The sequence below is a fragment of the Hippocampus bargibanti genome, linkage group LG02 (genome assembly GCF_051943395.1).
Source record: "Hippocampus bargibanti isolate YZ-2025 linkage group LG02, ASM5194339v1, whole genome shotgun sequence".
In the NCBI taxonomy this organism is placed as follows: Eukaryota; Metazoa; Chordata; class Actinopteri; order Syngnathiformes; family Syngnathidae; genus Hippocampus; species Hippocampus bargibanti.
This window is the reverse complement of record NC_142735.1, coordinates 21,944,618-21,965,000: the sequence shown is the minus strand read 5'-3', so window position 1 is coordinate 21,965,000 and position 20,383 is coordinate 21,944,618. Positions and strand designations below refer to the sequence as shown.

Here is a 20,383-nt window from a genome sequence, read left to right as displayed (position 1 = left end):
TGTGACACACCTGTTGTGGATTAAGCCCGCAGCTTCTGTGATAGCGACAGGACTGGAGGCTAACTTCTGTGCAGGACCAGGACACAGCAGAACAGGAGAGCTAATCATCTCCACGTAGCCTGGAGCTTCTCGAGGGGCATCGCTGGGGATGTAGTGCCAGGAGGGGAGAAAGACGAGACGACCCATCCACAGAGGTGAGGGAGACACAACCTAGACAGGAAGTCAAACTGAATCATTTCCTGCGCCACAATGTTTAACAAAATTGTTACGCTAACTCACTTCACATCGAATACTCCCACTGTCGTCCGTCAGTGTCCACTCTCCGTCACGGCCGTGCGTCAGGCGGCCCATGAGCAGGAGGTGCGCCCGAGGTAAAACCCGCTGGCCCGGCAGCACCGTCGCCGCATCCTCGGCTGATGCTCGCTCGTCACTGGTGCCCCAAGACAGATGACTGACACACGCTAGCCGCTGATGAGAAAGAAGCTCAGAGACGGCCACCAACCTGGTGAGTAGACAGACTAAGTAAGGAATGCATCTCAACGATGGCGCAAGGACGGGGGAGTCACGTCTTGCTTGCCTGTAGCTGAGGGGCAGCGAGTACGCATTGGACATCTTTCCACGTATCCTCTTGAGCAGAGTCGCACTCAGGTGAGAAACACCCTCATCCGCTGCAAATCAATTTCATCAGTGTAACAAATGTATTTGTGTACATACACACCTTCATAGTGTCACGCTTGGCTAGTAAGGGTTAATTAACCCTCCGAAATATTATTCTGTGCGACTATTTATTTTGAATAAAGACAGAAACTGAGTTATTAAGATTTATTTTGCCCCTTCTTTTAATGACAAATTAATTATAAAGTGGAGTGACTTATTTTGAATTCAAATTCTCTATGACAGAGTAACTGCTCTGCCTTTTGGCAGGAATAGACTTTATTTCTTGATCTGTCATTGGTTTCATCGAAATTTTATCTCTGAAAAGCAGGTGTGGTATTAGTCACTAGATATTGGTGAGCAGTCAAGAGGGGAGTATTTGCTGTATCTGCTGGGATTGGTCTGAAAACGTGAGTATATACTGTATGTGTACGGGCGGGCGGACGGACGGACGGACGGACGGGCGGACAGACAGATCGATAGATAGATACTCACCCGTCTGATAGCAAGGGGCGGGGCCAGAATTCAAAGGCCACAAGTGTTTTCGAACAAAATGAAATAGTTCTTCTAACCATCTGATTTCCTGTAGACAACATTCAACATTAGAAAATGTTTAACAGTTGAGAAGCTGACCAAAGTTAATTGACGGTTTTACTCAAGTGTGGAGCAAAAATTCAACTTGATATATCGCGTAGGTCTACGTCGTGTAGTCAAAACAACAAACACCCGGCGAGCACACTCTGGGCTTTGAATCGATCGAATGTGAACTGTGTAAAATGTAAATGGTTGGACCCGAATCAAAATGATTACTCTGGAGAATCGGAACTATCCAAATTGTATTGAGTCAATGCCCAGAGAATGACAAAAGTGAGATGGATGTCAATATTCACAAGCGCAAAATATACTTAATGCTGAGACTTGGTGATACTGACTGCTTCAGTCTGCGGATTAAATTGCTCCCTGAACAGCTGCACGGCGTCCATGTCGTCCATGAATTGTATTATTATTATAAAAACATGTTTTTAAATAGTGCGCCGAGGATCCTCAGCAGTATACACATCGTGCTTCCTTGACAACTACGGCAAACGATGAGGCTTATACATGACGCATTTCTGCCTCTTTGTTCACTCCGTTGCGCATTACATCGGTGTGCGTGACATTGTATCATCATAAGCCTCAAATGATATTTTTTTTCCTCCTTCATATTTGGTAACAATAAACCAAAACAAGTAAAAATTCCAATTTACTATCATAATCTCACAAAAAAAATATTAATAATTATCTTTGCAAACATCACCATCGAAAAACCCCATCGAAAGTTCCGAAAGATTAATTAAAATAAAATGCAATTTTATGCCCTGAATATCGATTTAATCTCTTTCCGCCACTGTATAATGCAATTGAAAGATTAGCACCGTGCTTTAAAAAAAACTTTGTGTGATATGGATATAATAAAGGCATATCCAATCCAAAAGTTAAATTCAAACATGTTGATAAAATATATTGCAAATACAATGCAATGCAATGCTATACAATACAATACAATACAATACAATACAATACAATACAATACAATACAATACAATACAATACAATAAAATACATCCATCCTTTTGCCATACCGCTTATTCCTCATTAGGGTCACGGGTGGTGCTCGCACGAGGGGGGGACACCCTGAATTGGTTGCCAGCCAATCTCAGGGCACACAAAGACAAACGACAGTCACTCTCACACTCACACCTAGGGAGAATCTGGAGTGTTCAATCTGCCTGCCATGCATGTTTTTGGAATGTGGGAGGAAACCGGAGGACCCGGAGAAAACCCATACGAGCCCGGGCAGGAAACCACACGGGAGAACAGCGATGATCTTCATTTGGATCGTATTGCATTTTTTAAAGGTTCTAAATTTAATTTGTTTCTTTTTCTGTTTTTTTTTTTTGTCATTCCACGAAAGTTTGTGTATCACTGGGGACCCTTTTATCCTCACAGTGGTCTCAGGCATGCTGGACTACTGTGGGCTGCTTTCCAGCCAATTGCCGAGCACCCATAGAAAAACAACCATCTGTGCTCACACTCACCCCTAGGGGCAATTGAGAATGTTCATTTAATCTCCCGTGCACGATTTTTTTATGTGGGAGAAAACTGGAGTACACGGAGAAAACTGGAGTACACGGAGAAACCCCACACAGGCCCGGGAAGAACATGCAAACTCCACACAAGAATGTCAGAGCCGGAATCGAAACCTGCACCTCTTCACTCTGAGGCAGACATGCTAAGAACGCTAACACTCTTCCCAGTGATTGCCTTGACTAGTTCTGGCCCAATGTTATCCGAGGAAAACCGCAGCTGATCCGCTACCCTAGTTCGGAGAAGCAGTTTAGAAAGTTGGTGGATTTTATTGCAGTTTGTTTGCCAAGAATGTGCCCAAGGTAGAAAACCTAGATTGAAAAAAAAACACTTTTATTGTAAGTGAGGTGTTTGCCTTGCTGTTTTACTTTATAGTATGTGTATTTTCGTATTTCCTCCAGTTAGTGTACCATGAATGTAACAGGATGATGATGGTTTGCAAAAGCAACGATAAAGACACAAGAGCAAATATTTCTATCGGCGCCATTTTACCAAACAAAACAACGTAATGTGACGCTGACGTCATACGTTGACTGACATCTTCTATGACCAATTGCGCTCCACTATTAATTAGCCCCGCCTTTTCAAAACGAGAATTTCCGCCCCTCGTCCAAAATGCAGCCATTCAAATGCGATTATTCACCTAAGCCCCGCCAAGGGCGCATCCTTCACTCCGCCCACTGATTTGGAAGACGACGTGGGGGGCGTGTTCTGGGGGCGGGAGCGGTCCTCAACTCGACCCAGTTTGAAAGTGAACGGACTGTCCAGTCTCCGCTTCAACCACCAGACGTCAACAATTACCCGACTTGTCAACAACAAAAAAGAACAAAAATAAATAGCAGCCCCGATCCCGAGTGTGCTTCATTCTGCCGCCGGCCCTCCGAACGTGTGAGTACAGCCGGCCATCTTGTATGGGACGTGGGTTTGCAAAAGCAGGAGGCAGAGCGCTCCATTCAGCCCGGCCGTAAAGAGGGCATAAATGCACCACGGTCGGGCTCAAATTGTGCCTCTGCTGCTGCCGTTTTACGTGCGTGCCATCCGATGACTCTTAGAGTCGCCCTGTGGTAGCCGAGGAACGCCCATTTAGAGGGACTTCGAACGCCAGGAAATAGTCTACGCCGCTCAGCCCCCCTCTACTCTGCGGATCATAGCCGTAGCCCAATGGTTGTAAATGCGGAGTAGTGTGGAACCGGGGAGTTTATATCCATTGCGAACACTAAAGTGTCGCTCGGATAAATAACGGAATGTCGGAGATTGATGCTCTCTTCTCCGGGCCCCTTTGTGCTCCAAAACGTCCCGTTGTGACGTCTCGTAGGGGGATGGGAGGCTCGTTCCGCAGAGGGCGGGAAGCAAATGGTGGCTCATTGTTCTGGTAGCCAGGCTAAGCTAACCGTTGCTAACTCCTTACCCACTATCCATTCAACCATCCCAACCCTGATGCGTCTTCTTTTCCTGCCCCGACTCCCAGCGGCTAGTGGCCGCGGCAGTCCATCCCATCTCCCGAGACACATCACGGAATGTCACGTTTTGTCTCCGTGAACCCCGACTGAGGAGAAAATGGATCCCCAGCAGTTCTTTGTTAGTAGCTGAAGGATGGGCCGTTATTTGCCCCCAGTCTAACGTTTACGAGACGCTTGTTTGAAAGTAAAGATTCGGTCTGCCCCTGTACAAACAATTGTATTCTTACTAATACATATAAATCTTTTTTTTATCAAGAAAAATTATTACATTTGGATTTAGTTTGGATTGTTTTTTTTTTTTTTAATGTGCCTTGTGATTGACTGGCGACCAGTCCAGGGCATACCAGACCCCTTGAACCAAGGTCGTCTGGAGGGGTGCGACTTGCATATGTCGAAAGACCAACACACACACCCCAACCCCGTGAAAAAAAATAAACAGTGGGTTAACTTATCAGAGGGAAACTGATGAATCTCTTGGTGGGCTAAATCTCACCCTAATGACTGTAATTGGTATAAGTAATCAATAGACAAATTAACAGTGGGTTACTGGGACATTAGTGGTGGTCAGTGTCTTGGCTTTGTCAAAGACATACTACTACATAACTGAACGTATATACAGAGGTATTTCTTGGGGTGAAAATGTATGAATCTAGTAAAATACGGTAAAAAAGTGCTGTTTTGTCAGTTGACCCCTTCAGCTCACCTACAACCTTTTCGGAATAAGCTAAGCAGCTCTACACATCGGAATCACAAAGCCTTTAATAGTCCCACGATGGGGAAATTTGCAATTCACAGCAGCAAAATTGAAAGGGGTGAGGTGGGGGGTCTCATAAGATAAAACAAAGTATTCCATGCACAAAAGAAAATGTCAGGAGACTGAAATGTACAACTGCACCAAAGAAAAGTTTCATAAAAAGAACTGCACATAGTGCAAAGTATAGAAACACAGTATAAAAAAAGCATATTTGATATATGTAGCTGTATTGGATTGGATGAGTCTTTATTAGTCTTGCAGTGGAGACATTTACATTTCACAGCAGCAAAGTTATGGAAGGAAGAGGAAAGGAAAGGAAGAAGTAGAAAAACAAAATAGAAGAGATGCTGGAAAGGCAGCCACTGTCGTGGTGCCATTGACTCGACATAAAGTGACTATTTACGTGTGCATCCAGGTTTTATATATATATATATATATATATATATATATATATATATATATATATATATATATATATATATATATATATATAAAAAAACCTTTATTGGTCTTACACTGGAGAAATTCCCAATACACAGCAGCAATTGTATATGTGTGTGTGGGTATGTAAATGAAGCTAGAGAGACTATAAATGGTGAACATCTGTGTCGCATCTCAGGCCGCCACCATGATGCGCAAAGATGTGAACAAGCCCAAGGGGAAGACGTCTGCGTACGCTTTCTTCGTGCAGACGTGTCGAGAGGAACATCGCAAGAAGAACCCGGAGCAGTCAGTAAACTTTGCCGAGTTCTCCAAGAAGTGTTCAGAGAGATGGAAGGTGAGATCCGCGATAAGGGGCAAGGACGCGCGGGGAAGGGGGTATGTGAATGTGGGGTCATTCAGTCAACAGAGGTGAACGTTTGTCTTTTGATAGGGTTTGTCTCCCACTGATAAGAAGTGTTTTGAGGACATGGCCAAGGCCGATAAAGTGCGTTACAACAGGGAGATGAGGGACTACGTCCCACCCAAAGGTTTTGGAAAGAGGGGGCGCAAGAGGAAAGACCCCAACGCACCCAAGCGGCCCCCGTAAGTCCAATTCCTTTAAGAACCTCGGGGTTGTAATTGGCATCTTCCCTCCACCAGAGGGCGACACCCATCTTGAAATCACAGCGATGCTTGTCACTGTCTCGTAGGTCAGCGTTCTTCGTGTTCTGCAGTGAGTACCGTCCCAGTGTGAAGCAGCAGTTCCCCGGGCTTTCCATAGGTGACTGCGCCAAGAAGCTGGGCGAGATGTGGAGCAAGTTATCACAGTCTGACAAGCTGCCGTACGAGGAGAAGGCGCAGAAACTCCGGGAGAAATATGACCGGGTGAGGAAACGCATATCAACATTGTCCCCTGTCCTCCACCCTTGGACTACTGACCCACTATATATCAGATATTTATTGTGAAATATATTTGCTTTATCTGTCTTGGAAATCTACAGTTGTCAGCTTTGTGTGCTAATCTAAATACTGTTAAGGATTGAAACATAAAAATGTAGTTTAAAAACGTTCTATAAAACAATAGAGCAAGAGAGAGTATTATTTTCACAGGGTCGGATTTGTTGCTGATAATCAGAATCAGAAAGCCTTTAATAGTCTTACAATGGAGAAAATTGCAATAAACAAGCTGGAACTGTTAGCTAGCTAGCTAGATATATAGCTATTGGATATCTGTCTAACTAGATAGCTATTAGTTATATAGCTAGTGAGCTAGCTATTGGCTATCTATTAGCTGGCTAGCTAGCTATCTATTAGCAAAATAGCTAGCTAGCTATTGGCTATCTATTAGCTCGCTAGCTAGCTTTCTATCTATTTGAGTTGCTTCAGGGTTGAGTGAACGCTGGCACGTGTGGCTGCCGTTGCTCACCCACAGAAAAAAATATCAGTTGACTGTAAAGTGACCTTGAGAGATTAAATGATATATTTGCAAATTTCCCCATTGTGGGACGAATAAAGGTTTTCTGATTTTGATTCTGACCATGATGTCACTTTCTGTCAAATAAAAAAAATCGTACTCAGGTTTTAAGCCCAACAATGGTTCCCGAAGGTTTATAATACTAAGCCGAATTGCCAGAGAAATATTCTAACCATTCAGAAGATCAGATCAAACTGAATATGCTTCGGGGAGGACCTCATTACCTCGCTGTTGTATTGACATATGACACCCAGCTATGGAAGACTGTGACTTTGTCATTGTTGCCATCTTGGTGTATTCATAATACTTGTCAACACTGATGATATCAAAGTATTTTATTTGAGCACTTTTTCTGGAGAGGTTTGCTATGTGTGGAAAATGAGTGTTTTTTTTTTATTTTTTTAAGCTTCTTTGTGCTTTTTGTCCTCCCAGGATATGGTAGCATATCGGGGTGGCGTGTCATACGCCAGGAATCCCGGTTCATCCGCTCAGGGCGGTGAGGAAGAGGAGGATGACGAAGGCGAAGACGACGATGAAGAGGATGATGATGACGAGTAGGGACCCATGGTTGTGTGTGTGTATTTGTGTGTGTGTGTGTGTGTGTGTGTGTGTGTGTGTGAGAGAGAGAGAGAAATAGCGGAGGGTTCAAGTCAAGCATTCAAACATTTTGGTTTTTCTTTTTAAGACAAATAACTCTCCAAGCTGCTGATTGGCTTATAAAGTGGCAGGGGCGGAGCTTCACAAGAGTCGATTACAGCCAATCAGAGGCATTTCTCTAGCCACGGTGACAGCCACCCCCCCCCCCCCCCAATGGGCTGATGCCTTTTAAAAATTGTAATTACTTGAGTTCTCAAAGCACCTTGCTTCTCGTGTGGTGGGTTCCAGATGTGACATAAACACACTCTGGGTGAGTTATTTTGTGTGTGTGTGTGTGTAGGTAAGGTGTGAGGTCCGAGGACGATGATAATAGACCCCCCCCCCTCCAACAACCGCCACTGTTGCCATGGTTATCCCAACACCAGCCCCCTCCCCTTCAACCATTCTTACCTGTATGTTGCCATGGAGACCCTGGACTATTCAATGTCATGCTTTTATTTGTTTTTGTTCACAGTCAATGTAGAAACGACTTTTATAATAAAACAAGAGAGGAAAATGCACACATCCGTTTTCTTTTGCACCTGTTAATATAATAACTCTTTTTGTTGGAGCAGGTGTCACGCACTGGCCGGCGGATTGGTGAGTACTGGTGTTTTTGGTGAAAAGTCATGGTGGAGGCTTAATGCAGGGTATCCGAACATGAGCCAATGCGTAAATTTTATGCTATAAAATTATGGTAACAAAATCAAGTCTTATTCTATTTTATGCATGGCAAAAGGGCGATGACACATGTGACATCCTCCCTGTTAGTATTTATCACATGCATAGATGGACTGAAGATCCATTACTTGTAGCAGAGAAATAATTTAAATTAAAATGGGATCGTTTCCTGTGGCGTACTCACGTGTCATGGCTGTTGGTTGGGAATCACTAGTTTAATGTCACATAATTTATTCTTTGTTATTTTCTAAGATGATGATGCAGCAGAGATTTGCCATAATGTTTTTGTTTTAATTCCAGGTGTTTGTTAAAGGTTCCAAAGACCTTGGGTAGACATTCACAAATAATTCTAACAGCCGCAAAGACATTTTGAACATATTCAAAAATGTAATGGTGACAGGAAAATGTGCTTGTGACCATTAAAACTGTTTGCGGATGTCTGGGAGAAGGTCTTTGCTACTTTGAACTAACCCTGCCGAAAAAAACATTTGCTAAGTTGTCTGTGTAAGCTCTCAGTCGTACAGGAGTGGTCCATCGATAAGAAGGTTTCTTCAGCCGTCATCTGTACAAAAGTGAAGGTTTCGGACGTTTCGCCTCCTATCCAAGAGGCTTCGTCAGCGAACTAAAGTCTGACTGGTCGTATCGGCCCCATTTATATATCCCTAATGTCCAGACATGGTGGCGCCGGACACAGCTATGATAGGTCCCTACTCTCAGGTTGGGGGGGGGGGGGCAGAGGACCCCTCCCTGTGGCCCCACTGATTGTTCCTACATTCCTGAGTAACGACTGGCCTATTACCCCCACTCCCCCCGGTATCACCTTATCAGCATAACGACCCCCATCAGCATTGCGAATGTTGCCTAACCTGTTTTGCCTAAGCAGGCTATTGTATGAACGATCCAAATTGAACCTCACCCCACCAGACCGGTTTAATGAAGGATTTTGTTGTTTTATAAGAATCGCTTCTTTTACCCCCCTTTCAAACCATCTATGTTCTTTCGCTAAGATTTTAACCTCATTGTCGTCAAATGAGTGGTTGCTAGCTTTTAGGTGCAAATGTACTGCCGATTGAGGTCCACTTATATTATCCCTGCGATGTTGACAAAGTCTTTTTTTGAGAATTTGTTGAGTCTCCCCAATGTACTGCTCTTTACAATTTTCATTCTTACAATGTATGGAATAAACTACATTACTTTGTTTTTCATTTGGTAGCCTATCTTTTGGATGCACTAATTTTTGCCTTAACGTGTTCATCGGTTTGAAATAAGTAGGAATTTTATGTTGCCAAAGGACTCTTTGTAATTTTTCAGAAACTCCTGCAATGTACGGTACTGCTACTCCTCTCCTTTTTGAATCTTGAGAATTATTGGTTTCGTTCGCTATTCTTTCATTCTGACATTTGTTGAATGACCACTGAGGGTACCCACAGTGAGTGCTCTCCTGATATGTTTAGACTCCTTTTCTCTACCTTCAGTGCTAGTTGGTATTAGTTTAGCCCTATGCTGGAGGGTTCTGATAACTCCTAGTTTATGTTGTAAAGGGTGGTTAGAGTCAAAAAGTAAGTATTGGTCAGTGTGCGTAGCCTTCCTAAAGACTTCTGTTTTTAGCGCTCTGTCCTCTTTTATAATTACTTTACAATCCAAGAAGGCTAGTTGGTTCTTTTGAATGTCCTCACGAGTAAATTTAATGTTGAAGTCTACACTTTAAGGCAAAAATGAGTTCATCCAAAAGATAGGCTACCAAATGAAAAACAAAGTAATGTATGTTAAGCAGATTCCTTACTTACAGACAGTGTATTGTCGGTGTTCAAATACCTGACATGTTTCGGCGACTACTTCCGCCTTCGTTACACTGTCTGTAAGTAAGGAATCTGCTTAACATTAGTTATCAAGTAGACAGGATGAATTTAGTACAACGACAAAGTAATGTAGTTTATTCCATACATTGTAAGAATGAAAATTGTAAAGAGCAGTACATTGGGGAGACTCAACAAATTCTCAAAAAAAGACTTTATCAACATCGCAGGGATAATATAAGTGGACCTCAATCGGCAGTACATTTGCACCTAAAAGCTAGTAACCACTCATTTGACGACAATGAGGTTAAAATCTTAGCGAAAGAACATAGATGGTTTGAAAGGGGGGTAAAAGAAGCGATTCTTATAAAACAACAAAATCCTTCATTAAACCGGTCTGGTTTAACCGGTCTGCCCCCCCCCCCCCCCCAACCTGAGAGTAGGGACCTATCATAGCTGTGTCCGGCGCCATCATGTCTGGACATTAGGGATATATAAATGGGGCCGATACGACCAGTCAGACTTTAGTTCGCTGACGAAGCCTCTTGGATAGGAGGCGAAACGTCCGAAACCTTCACTTTTGTACAGATGACGGCTGAAGAAACCTTCTCATTTGCTAAGTTGCTGAACATTCGCACGCCTTCAACAATAATATGCAATAGTTATATTGACCACAAGATGGCGACAAAGCAAGCCATGTCTCAAAACGAGATCCGCGATGGCGACCATTCACAACAACTTCTTGAAATCATTTATTTCATTTCTTTATTTCTCAAAAGTCATACTTTGTTTTAGCGAAGTACTGTCACACAGTGCAAACATCACTATAAACACAGTGGACGCAATCAATAGACAGTGATAGCATCAACAACCAATCATTCATATCATTCACCAGTTATGCTGCTATTAATTCATAGGCTTAACCCCAAAATTCCAAAGGTGTTTCTACTCTGTTACCTCATAACGATCCCACCCCCCACCCTTAAATTGGCTCGGGCTGATTGTCTCAAAGTTTTTATTGCTTTATTTTTTGTCTTCACAGCAGTAGGTCAATAAAGTTTGTTTCAAATACATGCTACAACTGCAGCTCACTGGTTTAACATTAGCACCGAAAGAAGGGGGACGACGCCTTTGGCATTCTCGGACCCGCAACCCTGAGATTGGCGTTGCTGTTACAACGTTTGTAGTGCGTGTGCGTTTGTTAGCTAGTGCTCATTGGGCATGTGTCGGATAGTGTGGAAGATCCAGTCCATCTTGGTACTCCAGCCTCCATGATGGGCGTCATTCATCTGCTTACTGAAGTACTCCAACGCCTCCTGTTGACTTTTCTCTGCCCCCACCCAAAAATAATAATAATTAGATGCCTTTAGAGCAAGATTTTGATTTTCATCGATGTCCTTGTTATCTGTCTGAGGGTCAATATCCTAGTATGCCCTGAAATGGCTTGCCATGAAGCCATTTGTGCGTTTATTGACTGACTGGTGCGTTGAATTGTCTGACATGTACATGGGCCACACGATGGAAAATCTGAGATATTGGATTGATTCCATAGCATTTTATTTATCTTTTAAATGTGTGTGTGTGTGTGTGTGTGTGTGTGTGTGTGTGTGTGTGTTTACCCAGCGCCAGTGTTTTCCTCAAGTAGGCGATGTCGTCGAAGCTCTGCAGTTCAGGCATCCCACATCCGAGTAGCAGAGAGAACAAGTTGATAAAGAGGCTGGCGTGCTGTCGAATGGCCAGATAGGCCTTGTAGCACATCTCCTGAAACCTGACGGTGAGACGGGTAAGTGAGCAACGTCCTTGGACAAAAACAGACTGGCAGGAAAAATACGAGACTACCTGTCAAACTCTTTTGTCTTGGTTGACTCCTGGATTCCTTTGCTGATGACGATCAGAAAGTCCTGCGTGAGGACAAAAGGGACGCGCTCCCGCTTGTAGCCGAACTTCTTTTTCTTGTGATCCAAGAAGTGACCGAAGTCGATGTGAAAGAGCTGTAGGGCAGCTCTAGGTCAAATACAAGGGTGGGAATGGTTTGACGGGGAACGTAGGAGGACTCACCTGTCCGTTCTCTTTGACCATGATGTTGGAATTGTGCCGGTCGCCAATTCCCAGAATAAATGTCGCCACACAGTAGCCGGCGCACGACCTGGTGAACAAGTCGATGGCACGGTCATACCTGAAAGAGGGATGTTATATGGTCAAACCTTGGTTTTCGACCATAATCCACTCCAGAAACCTGTTCAAAAACCGAACCATTTCCCATTATAATCAATGTAATCAATGTCTTCTTTTTTATCACGATTGAACAATACAAACATGCCTGCTCACAATAGAATGCTACATGAGGATAATGCGTTGGTCACAATAAGACGCGACACAAGCCAGTGACATATAAGGAAGCCTTGGGGAGTCGATTGGTGCATTCAGGTGCGCTCAGTTTGGTCGAAAACCGAACTTTGGTTGTAAACCGAGGCATAAAAAAACCACAATTTCTAGTTGAAAACTGAACTGGTCGATAACTAAGACGTTAAAAAAACGAAGGTTTGACTGTACTTGTTTATAACAGCTTGGAACCCGGTCCATTTCACCCACTGAATTGCAGGTTGCGGCTGCATCATCTCGTAAATCTCCTTTGGATGACGTCTACTATAGTACGGAAACTAATTTATTCTGACAGACAAACAGAGTAGACAGATACTGACCCCTCTCCGCGGTTCTTGTCTTTAATCCAGTGATGTAAAGTATTGGAGTTGAACTGCAGAGCCCCTTTCAGGCCTCCTTTGCACTGAATCTGCATGATGGTGAAACTGCTCTTCACAACCTCGATGAGACCAACACAGTCGCCGATGGACAGGCATCCATAGGGGAGCATTCTGAGAGCAACGTACACAAAGTGTAAGTCCTTTGTCATGAATGCTTTGTCATTTTCGCTGATGTCTCACCGCAAGTCCAGGCCTTGGTTCTGCCAGATATTTTCCATAATCTTGATGATCTGGAGGGTTAGCATATCCTGCCGTAGATCTGGAAAGCAACCAAACATGAGTTGATTACACGGGAGCCACATTTCCTACTCTCCCGAGCAAAATATGGTACCGTCGCCATTCTTGAAGATGATCTCGTTGTTGGTGAAGAGTAGCTCTGACATGATATCGGGGTTCTCCCAGTTCAGCCACAGTGGACGCTTTGCCGACGACATTATCCTGCACTCCTCCAGCCTGGACACAACATGTTGAGTTTCATTGATTCCCACGTAGGAGCAAGTCATAAATAAAGGCCCGCAAATTCTAATGGAATCTACCCTAAATTTTAGTCAAGAAAGTCTCAATTCTTCAAATTGGTCTGATCTCATTGGTGGAAGGAGTATCACCTGAGGTGTCCCAGTTGATGAACAGGGTTCAAAGGAGAGACGAATCCCTGTAGCGCTTCCATGTAATCTGGACGGGACATGTGCTCCACCAGGAACTTCATCTGAGTCTAAACAAGCAATCACGTGTGGGATGATGTAAAAAGTCAGACTAGGGTGTGTGCCTCACTTCCTTACTTTCTGTGTCTCGTCTTTCTTTTCCTGTTTCAGCGTATCTGTGAGGTTCACCAATTTATCCATGGCCTCCACCTGCATGGACGCATTCGTATATCTCATGGATCCAGCAATCAAGGACTGAATGACGGACAGAAGGACCTCCCCTCACCTGTCGGTTCAGGTGTTTGAGGTACATGCCACATGCTCTGCAAAAGGCTTCCAGCAGCAAGCCAAAACGACGTGACACTGTCTTATTGTGCATCTCTGACCTGATGACGGAAACACGCCAATGTCAACGTGTCAATGTTCATGTGTCGGCCTCTCATGTCATCAACCGTCTTGCTCACTTGAGATGCCAGAAGAAGAAGTGTCCTATCCTTTGATTGGTCAACGCTTTCTTGATCAGGAAACGGGCCAGCGGGTTGTCCAGGTACATCTCATATTTTAACACCTGAACATGGATTACAAATATATTTTTGCTTAGGTGCCAGGGTGGCATACCTTTCAATGAGGGGAGACATGGCAAGTCCAGGTCCAGATAGAAAAAAAAACTGCGACATTTTTTTAATGCCGCAGTTGCTTCAACTCAAACAGCCTATGGGTGGAAGTACACGTGACTGAAGCAAACCCGATGGCACTCTCTGGACCTGGATTTGCCATCTCTGCCTCCAGATGATTAGCAAACCTGTACGAGCTGTAGTAGGTACTGGGACAGTTTGTCATCCGTCAGACTCTGGACCAGGCAGCGCAGCGCGAACTCTCTGACCATCGGGTCAGGAAAGTTGCAGTCCAATAACTCCAGAGCTGACTCGGACTCCATCAGAGGCCACTCCTTCAAAAGGCAGTACATCTGGTAATGATAGGTGAATAGATAAATAAGCAATTGAGGTTTTCCTTACTTATCAGAATCAGAATCATCTTTATTGCCAAGTATGTAGAACATACAAGGAATTTGTTTCCGGTAGAACACGCTGCACTAGTATCGTCGTCAAAAAAACTGCTAAGTGGCAGTTATGACTTGTATTTGTGTGCCTTATGTCCAACCATTGGTTGGACATCTCCTACCTGAGATACTTCATCTCTGGAATTCCATTTGACAGAAAGAAGGAGCTTGGGAAGAGACTCTGGGATATTGACACAGTAATGTCTGCAAAAGAGTGAAACACGCACGCACGCATGCGCGCGCACACACACACACACACACACACACACACACACACACACACACACACACACACACACACACACACACACACACACACACACACACACACACACACACACACACACACACACAACACAAAGATTAGGCCCTGGCTTGCATGAGTGGGAATTTAGTCCTCACCTGTGTCTCCACAGGAAGTCCTTCTCTTGTTCCGAGAGTTCATAGAGAGGATCTTTGGAGCAGAGGCACCGAAGCTGCTCAGCATCCGCTGCTGAAACGCTGCTGTCACACGCCAGGCGACTGTTCTACACAGTGAGACAGGCTTTTTGTCCACCTGCGTGTATGTTGTGTGTGTGTGTGTGTGTGTGTGTGTGTGTGTGTGTGTGTGTGTGTGTGTGTGTGTGTGTGTGTGTGTGTGTGTGTGTGTGTGTGTGTGTGTGTGTGTCTTACCAGCCCATGAGTGTAGTTGAAGCCCAGCTCCCTGCTGATGGTCCAGTTGGCGTGCTCTTCAATTTGCTGCTCGTCTGGAAAAACAACCGGCTGGTTGAACCAGGAGAACTCGAGTTCGACACAGGGAGATTCCTGGCGATCAGGAACAACCAATTAGGAGAGCTGATCCCGGGCCCAGAAGAGACGCAAAAAAACCCAAAGGTGGCTTACCTTGTTCGGATTGGAACCGGCCACCCCGATTGGGTTTAGCAAGTCTTCGAGGCCGTGAGGCACGGGCCATAAACTTAGCGCCACTTTCCCTGAAACCAGAATGTCCTTATAGTCGAAGAGATTCACGTTTCCCCAAGCCAGCGGACAGTGTTCCTGACATACAAATGGACAGAGTCATTCATTTGGTGGCTCCTCTTCCTCTTCTCTCTGACTTCCTGTTTCCTTTCTCCATTCCTTTCCTACCTCCTTAGCACCTTTCCTTCCTTTCACAGAGCAGATAGACAGGCAGAGTCGGGCTGAGCGGGGCAGGTCGGCAAGGTAGATGTCATAGGTCAGCCATTCGTTCCATCTATGTGTTATCCAGAACAGGTAAAATGGTGATTTTAAGTAGGATTACAGGTACTAGTTTAAAAGGGGAAAAATGTAGAAGAATTGTTTAAAAAAGCCAAGTCACTCTTTGCTATGTTACCTTGGATTGGAACATGGGACTCTTTGTGTGTTGACATTGTCACACAGCGGCTCTCCTCCGTGATAAATCCCCGTTCTTACATAAATCTACACAAATCATGAGAAAGACTCAGACAAAGTACGGCGCGAGACAAACACACCCAGACAAACCTTATCAATGTCTCGGATATTGACGTTGACGTAGGTGGCGCAGAGCAATCGAACCCTCAGCCGGCTATTGAAGGCCCACAGCGAACGTGGTGGAGACCCGTCGTTCCCTCCGGGACAGGGAGATGGCTGCGGAGTCCGGCGACTGAAACGCAAAAAATTCCTTGTCCATGATCGGTTCTCTGTTTATGCGCTCGCCTTACCTATAGGACGGAGTGACGAAGCTGGAGGCAGGAAGTTGACAGTAAAGACTGTCTTTGGAGACTAGCATGAGGTGAGGAAGACGACCTACTATGATACAGGAGCGGATGTACTGTGGGCAGATAGACGTTTTTGTTTGTTTTAGTAGTACTCTATATCATTTCAAATAAATGTCCAAACGCTTTTCCATCAGAGCGAGAGGACCAATCCGTGAAAGCCGTCACCTTGTACTGACTGAGTGGATACTTTTCCAACAGGTACTCATCACAGCCACACACCTGCGGAAGTTTTACGTGCATAAGTCAGACGGCCGTGATAAAAATTGAGTTGAGGTTCTACCTTGAGGATGTACTGGCCCTGGTACTCTTGTACGCAGAGGCGTAGCTGCTGAGGGGAAAGGTGCATGGACCTGCTTTTCTTCCTGATGGATTCTGCTATCAGCTGTTCGGGAAGGCTATCATGGCTCACCTGTGCATGCCGAGGGAAGTATATATCTTTCAGGGGAGTTATTAACTCATTCACTGCCAGACCATGTGCAAATTTGTGTCCGCTCCACTGCCAGGGTTTTTTTCATTTTCACTCAAATTGCAGGACCCACAGAATACTTCGTTTTAGGACTACATAAACTTTCATTTCAGCATAAGAAACCGTAGACTCTCTTCTTTCATCAGGAAAAAAAGAGTTAATTCCTAAGTTATGTGGGTCTGGAGTTATCTGAGCTTGAAATGGGGGCGGCTGTAAAAAAATACAATACTTACATATTGATTTATATAGTGATTTAACAACAGCTGACGCTGTAACAAAGCGCTAACATGGATAAAGGGAAATGCTGCCCCCTCATGGAAGAGAAGTCTGACCAGCGCTTTATCGGCACCCCACACAAGGAAAAACAAAACCCAAACAAATTCAGGAATGGCGCTCCACATCATGCTTTTCAATTCACAAATAAATTCGGGAATGGCAGCGAATGAGTAAAAAAAAGAAATCCGACCTCTCTTTTACGATATACCGTATCAGGTTTTCGGTGTATCAAGGGGTACCTTTAGCGTATATTTCTGTTTGGAGTTTGTCGGCGACACGATCACCCAGATGGTTACAATCAGTCTTCCTGTGGACAGACACAAGAAAGTATGTCAATTCTTGTAGCCAAAGAGTGGACAGTTTCTTCTGGTCTTCATACGTCTTTCCATCAGTCTCCAAATCACATTGTGTTCTTCATTGCAAGCAATGTCTTTCTGTACCGACGACTCCCTACAAGTCATGTTTCTAAACGTCCCTTCAACTCTAGTCAAACATCTGAATATTCCTGAAAGTCCTTCGAATTCATGTCCTTCAAACCACTGGAAACTTCTTCAGGTCCGCACATGTACCGAAAGTAGAAGTCAGTTCAATTCAGACATTCAAGATGCAGTTTTTCAAGTGTGATGGATGAGAAACTTGTACCTTTGTCCAGCTTGCTGTAGATGTGCTGTGGGAGTTGGGGGCTAGACTCGACATTTGGGGGATAAACGTAGAGTGCTTGGCTATGGGCCCCGCCCCCCTCCCGTTCCTCCATGGCCTCTCTACACACGCCCAATATGGCCCGACGGAAGTCTTGAACCTCAGGGTCCTTCATCATCTCAAACTCGCAGACTGGCATCCCGATGGCGAATCCTATGAGGAAACATGGTGACGTGGCCAGAGAATTGGAGTGAGGCAAACCGGTTACTTTTCCACCCCTTTCCTTGCACCTTACCGATCTCTCGATTCAGAATCTTCTCCTCACGATTTCCCAGCGGCTCAATTACTTTCAGGATGGGGTGAAACAAGCGAAGGTCGCACAGACGCCTTGTCTCATCGTAAAATTCTTCCCTCTCTGCTTCCTGGGTCACGCCTACAAAGATGTAGCTGGACTCTTCCTATAGTCGGCCAGAGAACAGAGGATCAGTCAATCCCATCAAGTTTTCTCTGTCCACTCCAAGTTTTGTCAATCTTTTCATGTTTCTGAATGTGTGAAGGAGTCGTTTCCTTTCAGTCCAGTCCAGTAATGTCTGAAAAATACTGTAGTGCCTGAAAAAAAAAGACTGAGAAAGGCCGTACCTGGAGAAGGTGGTAGAGGGGATACTTCCGAGCCTCTGTGAAGAGCTGCTGTTTGATGCTGATGAGAGGAGTTTCTCGAAGACACTCCAGACTCACCATCATCCCTGCGACCAACACAACACGGCCATTGGAATCCGTGTCGGATTAGAACACAAAACGGGGGAGCAAACTCGTACCGTTGGGAAGACAGCAGTCCACCAGGATGCGCGGGGGCATCAGGTGGAGACCCCATAATTCCCCTGATGACGGTCGGGGTGCCATGGTAGCTCCCTCGCCTCCGGAGCACCTGTCAGACAAATCGATGGACGTGACATTTGTTCATCACACTGAATGCTTCAAGTCCCTTCATGTCTGTCCGTAAAAGGCCATATTTTTTTTAAGTGATTGGTCTACACCTCTTCTCATGTCTCTTAAAGTATTGTCATAGCCCATAGTCCCGAGAAGCTTGTTCCTAATGATTCTTACAAACACACACCCAAGCGTCTCTATGTATTTATAAGTCCCTACAAGTGTCTTCACGTTTCTTCAAGTCTATATACTGTACGTTCCATTGTACAAGTCTCTTGCATCTCCTGATGTTCCTTAAAATCCCCCCCAAGTCATTCCATGTCCCCCAAAACTGAATACAAGTGTCTTCATATCCCTCCAAGTCATTTCACAACAAGTATTTTCCAAATCACGTCCGTACCAATTCCCACAAGACTTATCATGTCCTTAAAAAAATCCTTTAAAGTCTTCAGTTATCATAGTTCCCCTGAGGAGCATGCGATGCCAAACCAACATGACCCTATTTATGGCTTAAGTTCCTTTGTAGCCCCCAAGTGTCATCCCTAAAAATCCCTCTCGGTCTCTTCATGTTCCTCAAGTTTCTACAAGTCACTTTCTGAAAGTCTCTACAAGTCTCCTATAGGGTGTTGAGGGTGCCATGGCAACCGCCTCACCTCTGGCAGTTGACAAAGACAGACAGACAGGTGGATGTGTTCATATCCGCTGGGTTTTTATTTCTCTCTGGGGAACCGTTTTGATGCACTCGGTCGTCTTATTTTCGGGGGAATCGCTGTTTGCCTCTACATTTTTGTGCATTTTCCATGGGCCCGCCAAACAAAGGCCAAAAAGTAGGACACGTGCGCGCACATGCACACGCAAACGTTTCCTGTTGCTCTGTGCGGAAGAGGATTTGTCACTAAAATGATTTATATCTCCTAGGAAGACCTTGACATGGCTTGATGAAAATGAACCGACAACCTTCTCTTCTTGTCTCCTCCTCATGACTTCAGACTATGATATGGTTGCCATGACAACAGGAAAGGTAGCATCATGCTGTGATTACCCCTTTGTTCAGTGTGGGTGTGTAAATGTGTGTGTGTACGTGTGTCACCTGAGATTGTTCACAGTCCGACGACGTGTCTTCACTCACAGCATCCTTGTTACCAGCCGGTGTGTCTTTGTCTCCGGTTTGAGTGTCACGGTCCTAATTGTGTGTCATCAACGCTGACCGGGCGTTCCAACCTGCCCTTCCACCGTGGGGCATGCGTCCACATCCAGTCGAGGCGTCCGTCAGTCTGTCCGTGTGTGTTTGCTGCGAAGGGCAGTGTGCGGAGGAAGCCGCTGCTCGCCGGCAGTGGCAGAACAATGTGCTGGAGGAAGGGGGTGGGGAGTTCCATGGTGGGGGGGGGGGGGCTTCTCTTACCCACATCCCCTCTTAAAGGGCCAGCATCCTCTGCCAAAGATTAATGGCAATACAAAGGCTCTCACTCTATTATCACACAAGGAGGTCATCCTCCCAGGATTATTGCAAATGTTCATTTTCATCTTGGTATTTTTGACACTCTTGAGTCATTCACCCCGATTAATTTTTAGATCTGGTGACAGGGAGGACATTGTTGGGCTCTGCTGAGGTGTCAAGAGTGGTGCCTCCATCCCTTGATGACACCTCTGAACAAGCAGAGGATCATTGATGTCACATCAGCTGTTAATGTTACACACTCTCTCTCATGCAGTAGTTGTCAACAAAGAGAATTTAGACAAAGATCAAGGAGGGGGGTGGAGAGGGATTAACATAATGTGTTCAGAAATTAATTCTGCCTATTTTTAGTGTATCGTCTTGATGCCGGTGGTTAGAAAAAGCATCAGTCCGA

General features: G+C 44.8%; 3 protein-coding genes and 2 long non-coding RNA genes across 17 annotated transcripts in view; 3 read left to right on the top strand and 2 right to left on the bottom strand.

The window, feature by feature from the left end:
* Positions 1-1,723, bottom strand: part of ctc1 (CST telomere replication complex component 1) — a 15,508-nt gene extending 13,785 nt beyond the window's left edge. For 7 of the 12 annotated variants that reach the window (XR_016114213.1, XM_088990151.1, XM_088990156.1 and 4 more), the window contains exons 1-5: positions 1,587-1,723; positions 1,150-1,237; positions 503-668; positions 280-430; positions 11-210 (exon numbers count right to left, since the gene is read on the bottom strand). Coding sequence is in view for 10 of the 12 variants with exons in the window: in XM_088990151.1 (XP_088846277.1) it covers positions 11-210; positions 280-430; positions 503-668; positions 1,150-1,237; positions 1,587-1,646 (665 nt within the window). In the remaining 2 variants the exon portion in view is untranslated. Of the gene's footprint in view, positions 1-10; positions 211-279; positions 669-1,149; positions 1,238-1,586 lie in introns of those variants that run through there. The other 5 variants (XM_088990159.1, XM_088990149.1, XM_088990155.1 and 2 more) reach the window with 3 other exon arrangements.
* Positions 1,724-3,503: 1,780 nt separating this feature from the next.
* Positions 3,504-8,051, top strand: LOC148901983 (high mobility group protein B2-like). 2 transcript variants are annotated; one of them, XM_088990165.1, is made up of 6 exons: positions 3,512-3,669; positions 5,615-5,773; positions 5,870-6,021; positions 6,129-6,303; positions 7,325-7,446; positions 7,830-8,051. In XM_088990165.1, exons 2-6 carry the CDS (start codon positions 5,624-5,626, stop codon positions 7,831-7,833), a joined length of 603 nt encoding a protein of 200 aa, XP_088846291.1. In that variant the 5' UTR covers positions 3,512-3,669; positions 5,615-5,623; the 3' UTR covers positions 7,834-8,051. The 2 variants fall into 2 exon arrangements, with proteins under 2 accessions (XP_088846292.1, XP_088846291.1); XM_088990166.1 differs by having other exon boundaries at positions 3,504-3,669; positions 7,325-8,051.
* Positions 8,052-10,445: 2,394 nt separating this feature from the next.
* LOC148901980 (phosphatidylinositol 4,5-bisphosphate 3-kinase catalytic subunit alpha isoform) lies at positions 10,446-19,937 on the bottom strand. Its single transcript, XM_088990139.1, has 28 exons — positions 19,624-19,937; positions 18,422-18,531; positions 18,246-18,349; positions 17,902-18,064; positions 17,610-17,819; positions 17,207-17,274; positions 16,506-16,634; positions 16,391-16,444; positions 16,169-16,278; positions 15,969-16,110; positions 15,820-15,905; positions 15,594-15,699; positions 15,351-15,503; positions 15,141-15,272; positions 14,871-14,995; positions 14,591-14,672; positions 14,211-14,375; positions 13,873-13,976; positions 13,695-13,794; positions 13,547-13,618; positions 13,373-13,479; positions 13,099-13,220; positions 12,948-13,026; positions 12,708-12,878; positions 12,064-12,181; positions 11,845-11,996; positions 11,625-11,773; positions 10,446-11,335 (listed from the first exon to the last, which is right to left on the bottom strand). Exons 2-28 carry the CDS (start codon positions 18,504-18,506, stop codon positions 11,211-11,213), a joined length of 3,213 nt encoding a protein of 1,070 aa, XP_088846265.1. The 5' UTR covers positions 18,507-18,531; positions 19,624-19,937; the 3' UTR covers positions 10,446-11,210.
* LOC148901982 (uncharacterized) lies at positions 11,651-13,719 on the top strand. Its single transcript, XR_016114211.1, has 3 exons — positions 11,651-11,788; positions 12,738-12,900; positions 13,580-13,719. It is a non-coding gene; the product is annotated as an uncharacterized LOC148901982 (long non-coding RNA).
* Positions 13,831-17,178, top strand: LOC148901981 (uncharacterized). The gene is made up of 5 exons (XR_016114212.1): positions 13,831-13,955; positions 14,885-15,002; positions 16,175-16,239; positions 16,360-16,423; positions 16,543-17,178. It is a non-coding gene; the product is annotated as an uncharacterized LOC148901981 (long non-coding RNA).
* Positions 19,938-20,383: the final 446 nt, after the last annotated feature.

Excerpts from the sequence above, each read along its gene's own strand:
- LOC148901983 (XM_088990166.1), top strand. The coding sequence starts at position 5,624 with ATGATGCGCAAAGATGTGAACAAGCCCAAGGGGAAGACGTCTGCGTAC. Across the intron at positions 6,022-6,128 it reads AACGCACCCAAGCGGCCCCC|GTCAGCGTTCTTCGTGTTCT; the intron begins GTAAGTCCAATT and ends ACTGTCTCGTAG. Across the intron at positions 6,304-7,324 it reads TCCGGGAGAAATATGACCGG|GATATGGTAGCATATCGGGG; the intron begins GTGAGGAAACGC and ends TTGTCCTCCCAG.
- LOC148901980 (XM_088990139.1), bottom strand. The coding sequence starts at position 18,506 with ATGGCACCCCGACCGTCATCAGGGGAATTATGGGGTCTCCACCTGATG. Across the intron at positions 17,275-17,609 it reads CTACAGCAAGCTGGACAAAG|GAAGACTGATTGTAACCATC; the intron begins GTACAAGTTTCT and ends GTCTGTCCACAG. Across the intron at positions 15,504-15,593 it reads GAAGGAAAGGTGCTAAGGAG|GAACACTGTCCGCTGGCTTG; the intron begins GTAGGAAAGGAA and ends TTTGTATGTCAG.